This window comes from Haliotis cracherodii, unplaced genomic scaffold, assembly GCF_022045235.1.
Source record: "Haliotis cracherodii isolate W230 unplaced genomic scaffold, xgHalCrac1.p SCAF_4, whole genome shotgun sequence".
Lineage (NCBI taxonomy): Eukaryota > Metazoa > Mollusca > Gastropoda > Lepetellida > Haliotidae > Haliotis > Haliotis cracherodii.
The window spans coordinates 9,898,462-9,919,243 of NW_027266297.1; the positions used below are offsets into that span (position 1 = coordinate 9,898,462).

At 39.0% G+C, this 20,782-nt stretch overlaps 1 protein-coding gene across 1 annotated transcript in view; it reads left to right on the forward strand.

Moving 5' to 3' along the window:
* Positions 1-20,782, forward strand: part of LOC139478408 (DNA-directed RNA polymerase I subunit RPA1-like) — a 63,874-nt gene that overhangs the window by 23,081 nt on the left and 20,011 nt on the right. The window contains exons 14-22 of the mRNA XM_071260854.1: positions 2,237-2,345; positions 3,441-3,524; positions 5,249-5,398; positions 5,786-5,902; positions 6,668-6,879; positions 7,389-7,473; positions 11,680-11,880; positions 12,398-12,526; positions 13,579-13,731. Of these exons, the coding sequence (XP_071116955.1) occupies positions 2,237-2,345; positions 3,441-3,524; positions 5,249-5,398; positions 5,786-5,902; positions 6,668-6,879; positions 7,389-7,473; positions 11,680-11,880; positions 12,398-12,526; positions 13,579-13,731 (1,240 nt within the window). The remainder of the gene's footprint in view (positions 1-2,236; positions 2,346-3,440; positions 3,525-5,248; positions 5,399-5,785; positions 5,903-6,667; positions 6,880-7,388; positions 7,474-11,679; positions 11,881-12,397; positions 12,527-13,578; positions 13,732-20,782) is intronic.

Sequence of the window (20,782 nt, forward strand, 5' to 3'; positions counted from 1 at the left end):
ATTCGAGAATGTTCCACATTCCTTCTTTGTCTACCATTATGGGCCCTCATGATCATGCTGTTCTCACCCTGTGCCCAGTTCGTGCACTTCATATTTATCTGCAGGGATCTGAACAGCGACGACACCATTTTCGACGGCTGTTCATACAGCTCTCAACCAATGCTAAGAAAGAGATTACACGTAATACTCTCTCCTTTTGGTTGAGAGCGGTCATTCTCAGAGCTTACGAGGCGCAAGGACTCGCACCTCCCACCTCCTCTCCTCTGCACGAAGTTCGTGCCATAGCTTCAACATGAGCACGCACTTTGGACTTTTTGCTCGACACTTTGTGCCAGATAACAGGTTACAATAAAAACTGTTGGTGAATGTACGCATTCTTATGGTTTTTGTTGCATGCAGTACTTCGGATGTTTATTATGGTTATTCGGTGTATGCATCGTCTTCCCATACTTTATAGTACTGCTCGTATTTTTTAGTTACCTTGTATACTGCGAGTTGCTCTGTAACTAAATTTTGCGCCGACCACACTTCGATCGCAATTCAACTGACGTGTGCAGTTGTCCTGTCGCTTCGATAATTAGTTGTGGGTCAAAGAGCATTAAACATGCTGTTTTAGTTACCTTGTATACTGCGAGTTGCTCTGTAACTAAACTATACGTCGACCACTTCGATTGCAGTTCAACTGACGCGTGCAGTTGTCCTGTCGCATCGATAATTAGTTGTGTGTCGAAGAGCATTAACCATGCTTATCTAGTTACCTTGGATACGACGAGTCGTTCTGAAACTAAAATTATATGCCGTCCACACTTCGATCGCAATTCAACTGACATGTGCAGTGCTGTTTAGTTACCTTGGATACGACGAGTCGTTCTGTAACTACATTACAAGCTGACCACACTTCAATCGCAATTCAACTGATGTGTGCAGTTGTCTTGTCGCATCGATACTTACTTGTGGTTCGAAGAGCATTAACCATGCTGTTTTAGTTACCTTGTATACTGCGAGTTGCTCTGTAACTAAACTATACGTCGACCACACTTCGATCGCAATTCAACTGACATGTGCTGTTGTCTTGTCGCATCGATACTTACTTGTGGGTCGAAGAGCATTAAACATGCTGTTTTAGTTACCTTGTATACTGCGAGTTGCTCTGTAACTAAACTATACGTCGACCACAATTCGATCGCAATTCAACTGACGTGTGCAGTTGCCCTGTCGCATCGATAATTAGTTGTGTGTTGAAGAGCATTAACCATGCTATTTTTAGTTACCTTGGATACGACGAGTCGTTCTGAAACTAAATTATATTCCGTCCACACTTCGATAGCAATTCAACTGTCGTGTGCAGTTGTCCTGTCGCATTGATAGTTACTTGTGGGTCGAAGAGCATTAACCATGCTGTTTTAGTTACCTTGTATACTGCGAGTTGCTCTGTAACTAAACTATACGTCGACCACTTCGATCGCAGTTCAACTGACGCGTGCAGTTGTCCTGTCGCATCGATAATTAGTTGTGTGTCAATGAGCATTAACCATGCTGTGCGTTCGTGATAAACAATTTGTCTCGTCCGTGCATCTTGTCGAATTTTCTATTGTCACTACAGGGGTTAGGAACTTGGTACATTCGACGTGAAAGAGGTCACTTCCTGATTACTTTCCCGACCCTCCTTCCAGTGTTCCGTCAAATTCTACCCATTTGTACGACTGAAAACAGACTAAAACATGGGTTTTTCAGATTAAAAACGATGTTTTATTGGTCTGTTTTCAGTCGTACGTTCCCACCCAGCCATCCCCACTGGGAAGTAATCAAGTCCAGTCATGCTTGATGGCTTATTCTTCGAGATTTGTGACATGTCATAGGGAGGTGCATGCGCAACCGGACGAAAGCAAGTATATTGTTTACATTCCAGCTTCTGGCTTCCTTTTAACGTGCGACTAGAGGTATGAGATACCCATTTGTACGACTGAAAACAGACCAATAAAACATCGTTTTAATCTGAAAAACCCATTTTTTACTTTTCAACCATGACTGTTGTCATCTGAATGATATTTGGTTGGACTTGTGTCACATACCTTCCTTCATCATGTTCTACATTTGAATGTATTCCGAAAATATTACAATGTTGTCTTTCACAAGATGTCCATATAGAAATGATTTTTTATCATGTCCATCATATTGCAGTGTTTATTTATTCCATACAGCAATGATGTTACAATGTTGTTTTCATTCTCTGCAGGGCGGACTACTTTCAGCTCCTGTTTGCAACTCTGACAAATGTTCCTGGGCGTGTGAAGAGCCTTCCTCCAGCCATTGTGAAACCCTACCCTATGTGGTCTGGCAAACAGGTGAGACGGCTTGTGTTTATAACTTTGTGATATTGCATGCAAGGTTGGAGTAGAATTGGCAAATATTACACATAGGGTCATGCATATCAGGGAAATGGGAAATGAGGATTATGTTTTTTGTTTCATTGGATGACCTCATCTATTGTTAATGACATCATAACGTTCAGTGTTATGTGGCATCGTTCCAATATTAGATTGACTGAGATCATGTCTCTAATAGTGATCGGGAAACATACATACACCACTCCTCCACTTTTCATACGGATCATCAGAGATCTCACTCCACTGAAATATACACTTGACATTATGAGAATCAGTTTTGTGTATCAAATATCCCTTTGAAAAGTGGAGTAGTATATTTCTACATCTTCTCAGAAATGAAACAATAGGTAAAATATAGAATAACCTTCTCTCTTGGCTTTGAAAGTCAGATGCTTTGATGTAACAGGGATGCTGTTTCTAGCAGCATTAAACCTTACTCACATGCTCACTAGAAAGGGGAAGCTTAGTGTGTGTCATCGTACCCGTTATTGATTGTTTGTTCTGTCACCCCAGTGGGAAAGGTTTGGGGCTTAATTAATTCACTCAGGACTGATAATACATAACAACTTGTTGTCACATGTTATTTTCAAAGTATGCCTCATCTTCGATGTGAGAGGCCCCTGTACTTGTTGCTTTTGTGAAGCATGTGGTAAGTTTGGAGCAAGCTGGTCTCCATTACCTCATCCTTGTTGAAGCACACCAACATGAGGATTGGGTGGTTGTATTGCTTGGTCAGTTGTGTCATGGTATTGCATCAACATAGAGCCATGCTCATGCTATCAACCTCTTGTTTGGCTGGCCAAGATTCAATTCTACTAGGCAGGGGCCCACTTGCGCTATGACTGTTGAAGGTCAAAGTATAGGAGCTAGAACAATCATAGCGCTACAGTTGCTTTGTGAAACTGGGCCCTGTAATGTCTGTCTGGTGAAAAGCTGGGCCCTGTAATGTCTGTCTGGTGAAAAGCTGGGCCCTGTAATGTCTGTCTGGTGAAAAGCTGGGCCCTGTAATGTCTGTCTGGTGAAAAGCATTTACTTGTATTTGTTGTCCTTCAGTTGTTATCATCCGTCCTCCTGAATGTCATTCCACCGGACAGGAAGCCACTCAACATGAATGGCAAGTCAAAAATACCAGAAAAGGTATGTTAAAGAATTTTCCTGACATATATCAGTAAATGTGATGACAATCTTGATGCATTTAAACCCTGTTGGGATTTCAAATGAATATGTCCCAAATGCCTGCTTTGTTATATAATTCCATATGATTATATGGTGATTCAAGGTTAGAATTGGTCCACAGCAACCTATGCTGCTGGTAGTAGTAGTCGCAGTAATAGTAGTAGCAGCAGCAGCAGCAGCAGTAGTATAGTACTTGGTATCATACTCACAGAGAATTATTAGGCAATAGTAATGGGAGTAATAGGCAACTAAATGGCTCAGAGTCTTGTTTGATTGCTTGACATGCCCTGATGGTTTAAATAATATCGATCACAGGCTTGTCTGGCCTTGTCTTGAATATTTGCAGGCCGCTGTCATATATATATAGAATACTAAACGAGCTCCCATGTAATACCAATTTTATGAAACGAGTGAATAGTTGTGGTATTTGACGAGCGAAAGCGAGTCAGATACCACAACTATTCACGAGTTTCATAAAATTGGTTTTACACGGTAGCGAGTTTAGTATTTTATTTATTACTTGCCATTTAAAACGTTTTAAGAATTATACTGTCAAGTGTGAATAGGCTGTCACCTACACGATCCACGGCATAATACAATTGAGTTTAACAGAACAATACTTCAAACACGTCAAAAGTTGAAACGTATGAATTTAATACCATACAACGGTCTATCTTTAGAATTCAGGCGTCCGTTCCACAAAATTATCGTAGCGTTAAGGTTATCGCAACTCACATACTTAAACTTAGACCAACGACTGTCGTTGCGCTACAGCACGATCGCCTTGTGGAACGGGGCCTTGCACCTCAAAGTTTACAATCACGTCACAATACCCGATGACGTAATTTGTGGAATTTTGTTGCAAGATCCTTCGGCTCCTCTCAGTGATCTATCATCTCCACACGCAATGTCGTTGAATAAGCCAAGGGATGTTGAGAGCTTTCAATATTTTTCGTGAAACGTGTTCCGAGAGTACATAAGCACGCGTTTTGGTATTACACAATGTGTAATACAACTGTATGTTTATTAAATGGGTGATCTCTTCACGGGCAAGTAATAAAGTTTGAATATTGCTGTGTGTGGAGTTAAACAATGTATGAGCTGACTATTAATAAGACTGGATGATCACAGTGTTTGACCAAGTTTACTGTGTGTATTTGTAACCCAATGAAATGGGTCGATGCTCTTACTGTCAATCAGCAGTTTGTCTGATCCACTCACTGCCGTAATATGGCTGTCAACTGTTTTCGTATAGTCTCAACTTTCGTTCACATGCTCATCATCTTTGTAGAGGAGAACTTATAAGCATTAGAGTTGCTGCCTTCTCTTGGCTCTTGCTGACATTTAAGATGCTGCATGACATGGATGACTTGTAGGACGTGGATGAGTGTAAGACACTGTCGTCAAACCAGAGATGTGGACATCACACTCATGCTCTCTTTATGACAATCATTGTCTGTTTTCATAATTGAGCATGAAAGTCAAGGGGCCTTTGTCTTAACTCCAGTGTTTAAAGTTGAAAATGAACATGTACTAGGATTAAAATACAGCAAACATCAAGTAGACAGGACTCGCCATGTACTGGACGTTCAAGTTGATTTCATGAAAAAAATAAATAATAAAATGTGTTGTTTGCCTGCAGTGTTCATCATATTGTTAATCATATTTGTGATTGTTTCCTGCAGAACTGGTCCCTGAGAAAGAGTGGACAGAGTGAGATGGACGACATGGGGGAGGGGACAGTGGTCATCCGGGATGGAGAGCTGTTGCAAGGGGTCTTGGACAAGGCCCACTACGGCCCTACTTGCTACGGCATGGTCCACAGCTGCCATGAGGTACACAGAAACAGGTCATGTTACAGTAATAACATGTAGGCCAGATGTGTTTTAACAGTTATGGTACTGGTCTTGGGAGAACTTACGTGATAAAAGCTGGGAATTCAGGTTCTGCTTGATTGGGTGGTCAGATTCAGTGACTTGGTTGATAGCGTGCCATTGTACCCTGACAGTTTGTCGGTGATCATAATATCAATCACTGTGTGTCTGATTCTGACTTGACGGTTTACATGACGCTGTCATAACTGGAATATTGCTGGGAGCAGCGCAAAGCAACAATCAAACATGCTGTTTTGATGTGTCAAACTTCTTTCAAATGTCAACTTGTCAACTGTGTTTATCAGTGTGAGATCGTGAAGAGTCTAAATCTTTGGAGGTTTGTTGCAGCTGTATGGAGGTCACGTAGCGGGAAAGCTGCTGAGCTGCCTGGGGAAGCTGTTTCGGGTGTTCTTGCAGCAGCGAGGCTTCACACTGGGAGTGGAGGACATCCTTGTCAAACCAGAGGTGCGGACATCATGCATGTTCTCTTTTCCTGATGACTAGGATCAGTGTTTGAAAATAAGCATGAAAATCAAGGGGTCTTTGTCTCAGCTCAAGAGGTTTCGTCACAGGTTTGGGATACTATGGCAGCAAACCCAGAGGACCTCAGAACACCCCGTAACTTGGAACACTGAATGTACAAGTGCTTGTTTGATTGTCTTGTTTGGTTGCATGACAGTTGTGCACCCTCCTTCGTAAACATCTCAGAAACAACTGGACCAATGACACTTTACATACTATTCCCTTCAATCATGACACCCCAATTTGTTCCAAGAGATTCAAATCCGATTCAAATAGGGCCATCACAGCAGCCATATTGAAACACCTATTAAGATAAAGGTGTCTGCTGTCTGTTATCAAAACTATAACCAGCAAAATGGAAAAGTGCAAGTTGGTCAGGAAGGTCCTATCTCCAGGAAGTTTTATCACTACTGATCGATCTATTTTATATTTTCCTCTCATATATGAGCCCCATGATGGGGATTCCAGGTTAGAATTGATACCCAGCATCCTATTGTCATATGAGGCTATTTAGTGAATCTGGTGGTCAGACCTCGTAACTAGGTGGATAGCATGTCATTGTACCCTGATAGATCGTTGCTCACAATATCATTCACCGGTTTGTCTGGCCTCAAGTTATTTTACTGGTCAAGTCTTAAAGCTGGAATATTGCGAGTGTGACGTTAAACAACAAAGACAAATTTCACATGAAATCAATCAATCTCCTAGGCTGATAAGAAGAGAGGGAAAATCATCAAGAAGTCTCCTGCATGTGGCCGAGAGGCTGTCATCAGGGCCCTCAACCTGGATGAAAACATCTCAGACAAGGCCTTGATTGATAGTATGAAAGATGCACATCATGACTTGGATGATCGTGGCTTGCAGGAGCAGGACTTGGCCATGAAGATACAGACTGATCGCGTTCAGAATGATATTGTCAAGTAGGTTACCTTCAAGTTGTTGTAAACCTTCCTCTATGAATTTACAGGCAAGCTATTTGGAGGATGCGATGAGATAGATGGAAGGGTGAAAAGCTAAAACATTCATGGTTTGTTGATCAGGAGATGCACTGTGTTTACCTATGTTAATGTAAATGTGATAGTGCTAAGTTTAATATGGCTTTAATGCATCAGAGTCAGATTTAAAGTGTTGAATTGTAATGTAAGGTAGGACCAATTTTCTTTTATAGTTTTCTTTGGTAGTTGCCATGAGGCAAAAGCAAAATTTGTGGGTTGATTTTAGGTTAAGTATTTACAAAATCTCAGAAATACAAATATGTTAAAAAAAAGAAGCTTTTTAAATATTATTATACTTTTGATTTTGTAAATTGAAGGCAGGCAGGCAGGCTGGCTTTGCCAGATACAACATGGAAGTAGGACATACACAGATGAATCAATGTTTCTTCCAGATTATATGTTCCCCATATTGAAGTCTGTTTGTGTCTTTTTAGGTCCTGTATTCCACAAGGTCTCCACAAGGCGTTCCCAGACAACAACCTGCAGCTGATGGTTGAGGCTGGGGCTAAGGGATCCACGGTAGGGTGGTTTCTATGATTATTTGGTTTACCATGGTTACTGATCTCCTATGCTTGAACCATGTTTCCAGCTTCTAAAACAAAACATATCAACTAATCTCATTAAAGTAAGATCTTAGTTCTAGCTATCGCTAAACAAAGATCTGAGGACATCCCATTAAGGGGTACGTCAGAACAACCTTTCATCCAACCAATCAGAGCGTCGCTTACCAGATCATGAAAGTGACTGTCAGAATGTGTTTTCTAATCATGCAACCACGAAATATTTAACATGGGGTATTGCGAACGACAGTTACAGGTTTTATGATTATATCCATACAATCTAGGCTATAAGCCATTCCCGAATGTTCTTCTTATCAGTTTTAATTTTTTTAATCGAGAATACGTCAAAATATGTTTCCAAGCGTAGTCACCAGTTTGAAACTAGTGCTGTAAAGGTTGAGAAAGCTGCCTTCTGATTGGCTTATGTTGATTTCTTGTCAGTCATTTCAATAGTCGGTCAAAATTCGCGAAAGGTCGTTCTGATGTGAGCGCCGTAATGGGATGTCCTCAGATCTTTGTATAGCGGTTCTGATTTTAATGAGATTACACATCAACCGAACACACCCCAGCATCCCCCTGGTTACTGACAAATAACTGGGTCAGTTAAGTGTTCGGTGCACGGTAGCCTTACACAACCTGATCATGTGTGTATCTCTGCCAACTCATTTTCTTTCGTGTTTTTGGAATATTAGAGAATCCATTTGGGTTCTTTTGGTTGTAGGTTCCCCCTCCTTGATAATACACCTATGATACTAATGGAGAAGATGGGTGCAGACTAAGATCAACGCCCGGCCTGTGTAAATTGCAGACATACCTTTTCCTTGGCGGACCCTCACGACCTTTGCTGTGACTGTTATGGTCTTTGTTCAAAGGACAGTAGCTGTTCCCAGTGTTCTCCTCTCTTGGAGGAAGCCTTTCGTATTATCCTATGTAATGCCATAATTGAAATATTGATTGGTGGTCTTATCTAAGGATGCAGAAAATGGGCCTTCCTCAGTTATGAAGCCCTATCGTGTTACTAAGTTGGCTGTCTATAACAGCTGTGAAAAGCACCTCTTTTGTCAAACATCCCATCCTTGTTTTTAATGTGATGTAGATGATGTTGTATTTGATAGCTTCTTACTGATGACATTCCCCCCATAACAAACCAACCATTTCATCCTAGTGCGCTCGTTACTATGCCAACGTTAGGACAACCTGCTCCCACAGACAGACACATAGTTATGTCAAGGAGAGTTTGTTTATGCCAGCCTTAATGGTATCGACCGTCCAATACCATTAAGTGTTTCCTGGGTGTCAGTTACGACGTTCCTACTGTGCCAGCTCAACGTAGGAACCTCCAGCTACATCGGATGTTGGCAAGTTCTCTCTTCCATCAATGCTTCTAGAGCTGCCTCAGATACGCCTTCGGTCAACCTTCAACCAACCCTCTTGAAACTCCGAGATCGTCCATAACCAGTTGTCTTTCATCTCACGCTCATGCTAGTGATTGTTCCTTTCTGTCCAACGTATTGGTGCTCCTCCATCGACAGTGATGAATAAGGCTTCCACTGGTACTTATAGAACGGATTCACCCTCTAAGAATTAATGCAGTAAAAATTGGTCTTGCGCTTCTTCCAAGAGTCGATAAAGTCGATGGCATGATTGGCACTCTAAGGATTTCTCTCCTAAGAGGGGTCATCTTAGGATCGCTCACTTAAGGATCGACGGTCTCAGGATTGACGTTCCAGTTGGCCTGGTCGCTCTCAGGATCATCGCTTTCGGGTTCAACAGTCAAGTTGATCGACTCTCTCAGGATTGGCGATTTTGTGATCAACCTTCTAGGGATTGACTCTCTCAGAAAGAAACTGCCCATTCTCAACCTAACATTCCTGTAGGACTTCTCCCTGGTTGCCCTCGGGATCAACGCTTTGGGGATCAACTGTTAAGGGATTGACTAATTTGAAGATTGACCTTCTAGTGATCATCGCTTTCGCGAGGACTCTGTCAAACGTTCTTCTACTTTGGGGTGCTCCTAGTCCTCCAGTTGAATGGATCGACATCGTCAACAGGATCGTTCCTGCTCCTACAATATAATCATCTATCAGGCTTGTGCCCTATGCAGACCACCCATGTGGCTAGAAGAACTATCCCTCACACTTGGAATCCTCCTTGGCATGGTATTCCTTAAGACTCGTCCTATCCGCTCTCATCGGCATCAACCCTTTGATCGCTGTGAAGAGCCTCGACGACCTTCTATTTGTAGATGTTCGTCTCTATCAGATGCTTGTTAGGATCGCCATTCTCTGAGCTGCTCCTAAAAATCATCTCCAGTTTCCAATTCAGGTTCCTACAACCTCGTCTGTGCCGACCATGCTAAAGATCTGACGCCAAACCTGGAATCATATGCCTGCTTTAGAGGGCATGCGATCTTCCTCGCACTACAGACCTTGACACGTAGGGGAGGATACCAGTATAGGCAAGGACACAGTATTCATGATGTTTGCAATCGTGTCAGGATTTTTCTCTGGGTTGTAACAAACCCGCTGATGTTGGAATCAGAACAGAATCAATACACCTGTTGCGAGCCGTTCGGTGCATTTTACTTACTGTTGTTGACATGACAGTCAGTTTTTTACATCTAAGTAACTGTATTGCTACTTTTAGTTCGACCTCGATGTGATGACACTTAGCTCTCAAGACAGCTTCCTCACTGACTATGTTCCTGCCATGCCAGTTCCTACTTCTATTCCCATTAGCTTTGGACATCTGATGGTTCTCTTTAACCTTTAGCCTGCCAAAAGTCAACAATGGCTGTTTCTGGTAGTTGTGTGCCGAAAAGTTTGGCCGAAACTTTTTTAACTCGCAATATTTTCCTGTTGAGGTAATTAAACTACTGAAAGTTTTAATACTGAGCAAGCTGAGCATTTATGCATGTCCTACGTAATTTAAATGTTACGCAAAGCCTTCTTTGTAAATAGATATTGTGAGTTTTATTTTGGGGTGTCGTTATGCTATTCGCCTGTTGAATGGGTTCGACATCAGATGCACGGGAAGTGACACCTCTGTCGAATGGGTTCGACGTTAGCATGCAGAGCTTTAAGAAAGTTTCGTCCAAGCCAGTTTTGACAGCGCCTACTAATTCCGATCCGAGAGCTTCCTGATCATCAACCGCTGGTTGTTCCTTGTCTCCCGTGCTTTCACATATTGTTCCAGTTGGAGTTGATCCAACCACTTTGTCTCAGGACACAGTTGCTCCCAATGATGATTCCGAGCTCGCCCCAGAGTTATGGTATGACTTTGTCATCTACTGCTAACAAGGATTGATGTAGCCGGGATCGATCGTGAGATTCTGACAGCGGATCAACCTTCTCAAGACTAATTAAACTTGCATGGACCACTCCTGCTCATCATGATGATTGCTGTCTTTTGGAAGACGATTATTATATAGATTCGGGGGATTGATAGATGACCTGGTATCTTTCTCCGTCTACAATCGTGAATCGTTGTTGTCACAGGGATGGCTCCCTCTCCTACCCCTCCAACCCTCTGTGCCAAGCTTTCCATCTTTCGTCTGGGATGTCAACCACTGGGCTTCAGCAAATTGTGGTTCCTCTCATCACTGACGCTCAACTTCAGTTCCGGGATCCACGATATCTTAGCCGACTTCCTATCCTGACCAAACCAGTTGTCATCAACAGGATGGCGTCTCCACTCGACAATTTTTTGGTGACTTTACCATTTCTACCAAGGTCCAGACTTCGGACTACGAAATACTTGGGTTGGTGGGTGGATTTACTCATCTGCAGAGACTTTGGTGATGTAAGGTGACCGTGCATGGAGCACAGAGTTGATCCAGTAATGGGTCAGTAACCAGGATGATGATGGGTGTGTTTGGGTGAAGTGTTTTGTTTTAGAAGCTGGAAACATGGTTTAAGCCACCTAGGATCGGAGAAGAAAGAAGAAATGCATTGTGTGAGATAGGATAAGTGTTTAAATATACAAGTTATAATAAAATCTCCTGTTTTTCTTCAGGTCAGTAATGAAAACACCCCAAGTTAAGTTACCATTTGAATTGGCCCTAGATTGTTTTGCTTTATTTCAACCTACCTACCAAATTTTTCAATTATAAAATCTCTAGCCTCTGATCCATGTTTAACACTGATATGACTTCTCTGTCTGCCAGGTAAACTGCATGCAGATCTCCTGTCTGCTGGGTCAGATTGAGCTGGAAGGTCGCCGACCCCCTGTGATGGTCAGTGGGAGGTCACTGCCCTCCTTCCTGCCCTATGATACTGCCCCTCGAGCAGGGGGCTTCGTGGCTGGGAGGTTCTTGACAGGCATCAAAGCCCCGGAATACTTTTTCCATTGTATGGCAGGGAGAGAGGTGAGTGGGCAGGGGGCTCTTTGGCTGGGAGGTTCTTGACATGCATCAACTCTTTAGTTAGTTAGTTAGTTAGTGTGTGTTAGTGTGTTAGTGTGTGTGTGTGTGTGTGTGTGTGTGTGTTAGTGTGTGTGTGTGTTTGTTTGTTTGTTTGTTTCGATGAGTAAAATATTGTACCTCTTGTAATACAAATAACAAATGTATATTACAATTCATGTTCAAACCATTTTACATGTCACCCCTATATCTGTATACCTGTATACTGCTCAAATGAAGTTAAAACCCTGATTCTTTAATATTACTACAGTTAATCTGTCATGTCATGACACATTAACTGTAGTATGTGTAATTTGAAAGAATTGGGTGTTTTTCAACTTCTTTTGAATAGTACACTTGTATCGTTGTGTATCGATAAAAGCCATTAAGATATGATACTTGTGTTAGGCTATGCATGGAGAATAGCGAAGAAAGCAATGCTTGGTAAATCATTACATGCTTACCAGTACTTGGTTTGTTCCAGGGCTTGGTTGACACAGCTGTGAAGACAAGTCGTAGCGGGTACCTGCAGAGGTGCATCATCAAGCACCTTGAGGGGGTGCAGGTGGCGTATGACATGACTGTCAGGGATAGCGATAATAGTGTTGTACAGGTACAGATTTTTCTAAAAATATGTATGGTATATATAAATTATATAAATTAAATTACATAAATTGTATAAATTTAGATTTGAGTTGAATGGAAGTAATCTTAACAAGTTTACCTCAGTTCTGTTATGTACTTCTCCATGAAACTTTCTACAATATCAGTCTAAGTCTGTTATAGAGTCTTTGTTCTTTGAACATTTAAAAATTATGTTTTCGTTTCCTATGTCAAGTAAATGGCACACCAGTAGACACTGCAACAAACAAGCTGTAAAAGGATTCATGCTAGATGTATTAGCAATTCACCAGGTGTTTTGGGGTCAGTATTGTGTACCCTATTTGTACCGTGTACCTTACTCTGGTAACTGCCTGTAAAAGGTACAGATGCAACAATACCTGCCTGCATAACAATGCAATTCATGATATCTAAATGAGTGAATTGTGCAGTGCTCAAGGATACAAAATATCTTAGCCTTCACATACTGGAAGGTGATTTTAACCTTTGTTTGTCATTACAGTCTTACTGAAGCAGATATTTGTACAAAGTTTTTAATGGAGATGTTATGCAGTGGCTCTTGTATTCAACCTCTTCCACAAGCAGGGGGAAAAACTATTACTTTACAATGTCACATTTGATTGCACATATGATTGTCTTTAAGATTGGACAATGGGCAGGGTGTATGCTGACTTGACTTCTTGTTTATGGCTGGTATATTGCCGAGTGCGGTGTTAAGTAACAAAGAAAGACAAGACAAGAGTTTCATTTTGTTTTGTAACATACCTGCTTCACATTAGATCTAGGAATGACAGGACTGCTAGAATTTTCATGGAAGAGGGATCTTGATTTGCTTAAGATATGTTTGTTAATGAGTTTATGGACTACTCCGAAACAAAAGGGGAAAAGGGAGGTCACTTGGTTATTTTGGAAATAATTGACTTCAAGGCCATATGCAGATTAAGATCCATCTCAAATATAGATGGAAAATTTAACAAATACTGAACACAAGTGTACCACTGAGAAATCATCGAATGACTGATTATAATTTATTGATATTTCCAGTTCTGTTATGGGGAGGATGGTCTGGAAACAACAAAGACACCGTTTTTGTCTCCGAAGCAGTTCCCCTTCTTACTCTTGAACAGACACACACATGCTGAGACTGAGGTTGAGGACAATAAGATAAAGAAGAAAATCAGGAAACTTAACAAGAAGGTATCTGTCACTGAATGAGGATGCGTGATGTGCTTTGACTGTGTCGTGATGCTATTTACACAACACAGAGTAATAAAACAACCCAAATATGGATTAAGAATAAATTTATAGAATAAAGTTAAGAATTATACTGATAATACTTATGTACTCACACCCATTCAACAAGCATCCACTAAGTAACACACTTCACACCCTTCACCCTGTACCTAACATACCGGTACACTTTCAAAATACCTAAGGTTACTCAACCCAGCAAACAAATACACTAATATTGTATTAATATTCTACCTCCTAAATCCTGACTATTACATCAGTGCAGCAACATCAGAACATTAATACATCACAACTTCAATATTTTAATGCATCAAACACTGCTGTACAGGTGCCCTGGGTCGTCCGACACTATATAACAAACGTCAGTTTATATACTAGTAACCATTCACCTTACATCAAGTATTGTATACTCAGAATGGGACACTCATAGTTATTCAACATTCAGAGCATGGGAGCATGCTCTGAATAACTACACACGGATATTCAACATACATCAAGCATGTTCTGAGTAAAAAAAGCGTAGAGTTATTCAACATACATTGAACAAGTACTACTTAGAAAAACCAATTGTAATATCAACAGTAAATGTACATAATGATATTAAAGTGGTTGTTTTGAATACAACGACGACTGCCAAAACACGGCCAAATCAAACTTTGTGTGAGATCTTTAAGATTGTAATAACTTCATTCCATACATACATACATACATACATACATACATACATACATACATACATACATGGGTCATTCTCAAAAAATGTCAGAATTTCAACTAAGCAAAAACATCAAAATTGTCTTTTGTAAAATTCCTTTTTTATTGACTCAGTACACAAAGTAACTTCTGAATAATAATGTTAAGCAAAATGACACCTTAATAATCAATGATGTCCTAATTATAATAATTAATTAACACTGAATAGGAAAAATATGTCTGTCCTGTTACCATTTTAAAAATTATATTTTCTGTAACAATATTTTTCAAAGTTCAACACAAATCATGTCAGTTCTTGTTTTTAAATGTATTGTTTAATATTTCAATGAGTACAATTAAAAAGAGATTGGATACATTATTTTATGGACAGATTTGTCCAGCATTTGAGTCAAATGAAAACATTTGAATTCATTCAAATCCAATATGACAAACATACCCTGATTATTGCATCTTATATTTGACACATATACTTCATTAGATGATATATGTTTGAATTCAAATATGTTCTTCTGAAAAATAAAAATAAATAATCAGTATATTTCTATTTTAAGTGCTGGTAACAGGACAGACAACGTAGTAACAGGACGGACAATTGAAAGTAACAGGACGGACAATCGGCTTTGATTGCAGATAACTATAACGTTCAGGGGTTTCAAGATTTTGAAATATCTGACAAATACGAAAAAAGTATGTGCAATTGATTACACCTGAACATATAAGGTGTAATTAACTGAATATTCTTGTATGTAATTTGAACTATAGAAACCGGTCGGTAACAGGACGGACAATTGAAAGTAACAGGACGGACAAACTAATGTTTGCAGTCAACTATCCTGTTCAGAAGTTCAAAGTTTTGAACTCTGACAAATAAGAAAATGTTTTGCTTAATTAACAGTATCTGATCATATGGATGTTATTAACTGAATGTTCTTCTATGTAATCTGAATGTAGGATACTGGTAGGTGACAGCACAGACGGAAGTAACGCCAAAGACAATAAATTTTGCATTTTGGGTTAATCCCTAGAATTACAAAGAATTTAAATTGATTTAAACTTACACTAAATAGTCATGTGACAGTTTTTGTCATGAAGCAACAACACAATAACCAACTTTATCCATGTCAAACATCAACATAATCTGGAGAAAAAAACCTTGTCAGAAGATTTCCTGTTGAAGCTGTATTCTTTTGCAATTGTATTCGCAAATACTCAAATAAACGGCCTGAAAAGGTGAATTATAGTTTCCTTAAAAGTACAATTCACTTGAATCTATGATTATTTGATTTGTGCCAGAATTAAATGGTGCCTTTCATTCACCCAGAAACCACAGGTTGTTTATTGTTTCTGTTTTATCATATCTGTAATAGCTTCCCAGTAAATGTTTTCAACACTGAAGTGGGAAGCAGTGCCTTCAATCTTCTTTCGTTCAGGAATGATGGTAATAATGTCCCATTATAATAATGATCCCATTTTTTTGCCAGGCTTGTGCATGCATTCCACATATATATCATAGGTAGAAACATCTATGTATCCAGGATATGGAAAACCATCATATAACACAACCACACATTTTCCAAGACACTCTTCTGTATCATCTGGAACGGATAGTAAAATGTCACTCTCACTTTTCTCAACCTCACCCTTCTCCACCACACCACCTGTCCTCTCCACCTTTTTCTCAACCTCACCCTACTCCACCACACAATCTGTCCTCTCCACACTTTTCACAACCTCACCCTTTTCCACCACACCACCTGTCTTCTCCACCCTTCTGTTGTTTTTTCATCAGATAACTATCTTCAACAAAGTAGTCTATTTTTTATGTATATATGTTTTCTTCTTAACTGTGATAAATTTGAAAACATATCTCTTAATGTTTCATAAAATTAGAATATTTAGTGATTGGATAAGAAACGTTAGATAAAGATGACCAAATGTCTGTGCTGTTACTTTTAAGTCTTAACCAATTTTTTTTATTTAGCTTGGAAGATTTGTACAACCATAGCCTCTTGAATGCCTGTGTTATTTCAAAGGAATTATTTGTGTTGATATGGTAATTATATTATTGATTGGTTATACTAGGAAAGAAAGTTTAAGGTGATGATAAGTCTGTGCTGTTACCACGGAATGTCTGTGCTGTTACTTTTTCATCAGATAACTATCTTCAACAAAGTAGTCTATTTTTTATGTATATGTTTTCTTCTAAACTGTGATAAATTTGAAAACATATGTCTTAATGTTTCATAAAATTTGAATATTGAGTGATTGGACAAGAATAGTTAGATAAAGCTGACCAAATGTCTGTGCTGTTACCAATATTTGTCTCTGCTGTTACTTTTAAGTCTTGAGCAACTTGTTTTTATTCAGCTTGGAAGATTTGTACAACTATAGCCTTTTGAATGTCTGTGTTATTTCAAAAGGAATTATTTGAGTTATTATGGTAATTATATTATTGATTGGTGAAACAAGGAAAGACAGTTTAAGATGATGAGAAGTCTGTGCTGTTACCACGGAATGTCTGTCCTGTTACATGTTTGAAGGTAACAGCACAGACAGTAACAGCATAGACAAATTGACATTAATTACAGGTTTTTTCAATGAGACTTCCCTTGAAATGTTGAGACCACATGGCATTGTGAACAGTTCATTTTTTCTAATATTCTGAAAAAATGGTTTTAGAAAAAAATATTTGTTTTGGCAAAAATGAGCAGTAACAGCACAGACATAAGAAAAGAGTATTCATGATAGGAATAAACTTCCCTGTCAAGCAGAATTATCCCAGGTCTTCTCTCACTTGAAGGACACTGCTGCCATGATAGTACAGGAAGTAAGCTGTATTTCTGTTATTTTGAATTATGGGAATCTTGAAGGATTATTTATTTTTCAGTTTTGATCCATCCTGGTAACAGGACAGACACTTTTTTATGTACAAGTGTTTCTTACCAAAAACCAATATAAATAAAAGAGTGTATCTTCAAAAGATAATTTTATATCATGAGTTAGAAAGGTAATGTACAATATATAAACATTATTTACATAAAAAAAATTATTTTTAGCAACATTAAACAATGTTGATGTGCAAACATAGGGTTACGGACACACCCTTCAGCTCAATTTAACCGCAATTAAGCAGTTTTAATTAAAATAAAATACCTAATAAGAAATACTGAAACTTAACTTTCAGACACCATGGTATGTTCTACGAAAAACACTTGTGTTTAAACATATCTAAAATAAATATTTTAATTGTTATTCAACTCGGACTAAAAAACTCACTTTTTTTGAGAATGACCCACATACATACATACATACATAGTAGTATAGGTAATGGGGGTTCTGGACCACTTCCACTGAGAAAAGCTGAATTGATTACCTTACTAGGTTTAGAATACAACAAACCCCAGACTGTTAGAGAACTCAAAGCTCGAGCGAGAAACAGTGGGCTGAGAGGTTATTCTCGAATGAGAAGAGCTGAATTGATCGCTTTACTAGATAATAATGATGATGTTGATGATATTCAACATAATAACAATCAACAACAACAAGAATTAATATTTGTACCCATATCCGCCGGGGTTGGTAAATATCTAAGAGGTTGGAAGATGGATATTAATTCCAACATGGATGTTAACGATATTAAGCCCATCATATCGAGTAAAATTAACGAGTAATTAGATGATTTACATAGTATAAAATACCAGCTGACGATTAAAATGTTATTGAGTAAAAGTAACACAAATAGCACCGAATATACCGAACCATATTTCCCTAGCAATCAAGAAGTTATAACCGAATCCGATACTATAAACGCATCATTAGATACATCAATTCAGAGAATACAGGAAACTTTAGAACGCTGGACTAATAGAGGTTCGGGTTGGGGTGTGGATAAAATCGATAGTTTATATTTAGATATAGCAAATTATATGCCCTTCAAAGGTGGATCTTATATAGATTTACCCCCCATATTATAAGAAGAAAAAAGCCATAATTAACGTAAAAAATAAATCAGATGACTGTTTAAGAATGATGATAAGATCTGCATTGTTCCCCGTAGACAAGCTATAAATGTTATCGGACATTCTAAAGGAATTGTTGTACACAGGATAAGCTCCGCTCCGGAACATATTCCAAGAATCAATTCATTTTTGATCGTGGTAAATATCATTATACGTGGATAAAGAGTTTAAACAGGCTATTATACGATCAAACAAAACATAAGGAAAAGAAATATTTCTGCGAAAGATGCCTACATGGGTACAGCAGACAAGATCTATTAGAAGTGCATAAAGAAGACTGTAGAGGTGTTGGACAAACCGCTATCAGGATCGATATGCCTAAAGAGGGAAAAAATATATTAAAATTTGAACATTATTGTAATCAAATGCCAGTACCGTACGTAATTTACACTGACTTCGAAGCGCTTATCAAACCCATAGAAAATACCAACCATAGCAATCAAGATAGTAGTTTTACGTACAAAACTCAAGAACATATTCCTTGTGGGTTTGGATATATAGTTGTAAGGTATGATGGGAAAATAAACACTCCCATGATTTACAGAGGTCCCGATGCAGCGGGAAAGTTCCTAGAATATCTACAAAATGAAGAGAGAATAATCAGGGAAAAATTATCGTGTAAGAAACCCATGCGTATGACGAGGGATGATTGGAGGGCCCACAAGAAGTCAACTAGTTGTCATGTTTGTAATAAACCCCTGGATGGGGATTCCGTAAGAGGTCATTGCCACGTCACGGGTAATTATTGGGGAGCCGCGCATAACGAGTGTAACTTGAAACTAAAAATGAATTCTCAAACAATACCCATCCCTGTTGTGTTTCACAACCTTAGGGGATACGATTCACATCTCATTATGCAAGCTATCTCAAAGACCGACGGCAGTTTAACGTGCATTCCTAATAATATGGAAAAATACATATCGTTCTCGTTGACTAAACCTATACATTATAGGGACAAGGATGGGAAATCTAGAATAAAGCAAAGTAATGGGCTTAGATTCATAGACTCCGAACAGTTTCTGTTATCTTTCCTGGACAATTTAGCTAGTGCGAACAATCCCGATGACTTCGCGATAACAAATAAATATACCGATAAGATAGCTCATCATTTGTTGCTGAGAAAAGGTGTATATCCTTACGAATATATGGATGATTGGTCTAGATTCGAAGAAACTGAATTACCACCCCTCAAATCATTCTATAGTAACTTAACAGAATCTAAAATAACAGATGCGGATTATGAACACGCTCTGACGGTCTGGGATAAGTTAGGTTGTAATAATTTAGGCGATTATCACGATCTGTACTCAAAAACCGATGTACTGTTACTCGTCGATATATTCGAAATATTTAGAAAGACATGTTTAAAGCAATACGGCTTGGACCCGGCATGATACTATTCCGGTCCGGGACTATCGTGGGATGCATTGTTGAAGAAGACCGGTGTAGAACTAAAACTACTCACAGATTACGATATGCACTTGTTTATTGAGAAAGGATTAAGAGGTGGTATATCGATGGCGGCGAAAAGGTATTCTAAGGCTAATAATAAATTAGTGGAAGGATACGATGCGAGTAAACCCGACACGCACATATCATATCTCGACCCTAACAATTTGTACGGATGGGCTATGAGTCAACCTTTACCCACGGGTGGTTTGGAGTGGGTCAATGATATCGATGTGAATAATATCAATGAGAATAAAGGGTCCATACTGGAAGTTGACTTGGAATATCCAAGTTCGTTACATAAAGACCATAACAGTTATCCGCTAGCTCCCGAAAGATTAATGGTTAATAAAGATTGGATGTCGGAATATCAATGCTCCTTTATGGGTAATACAAGGTTAGCTAACGTAGAAAAACTCGTACCAAATTTGATGGATAAGGCAAAATATATAGTTCACTACAGAAATCTCCAGTTGTATCTATCGTTAGGTATGAAACTAAAGAAAATACACAGAGTTCTAAAGTTTAATCAAAGCCCTTGGATGGAGCCCTATATAAGGCTGAACACAGATTTAAGAAAGATAGCTACCAGCGATTTCGAAAAGAATCTATATTAGCTCATGAATAACTCGGTATATGGTAAAACTATGGAGAATCTAAGGAAGCGTGTTGATGTTAAATTAGTCAGATCTAATGAGGAAGAAAGACTCAGGAAACTTATAGCCAGTCCGGCTTTTAACAGAAGCAAGATATTCGATAACGACTTAACAGCATTGCATATGCAGAAGAGTAATATAAAATTCAACAGACCGGTG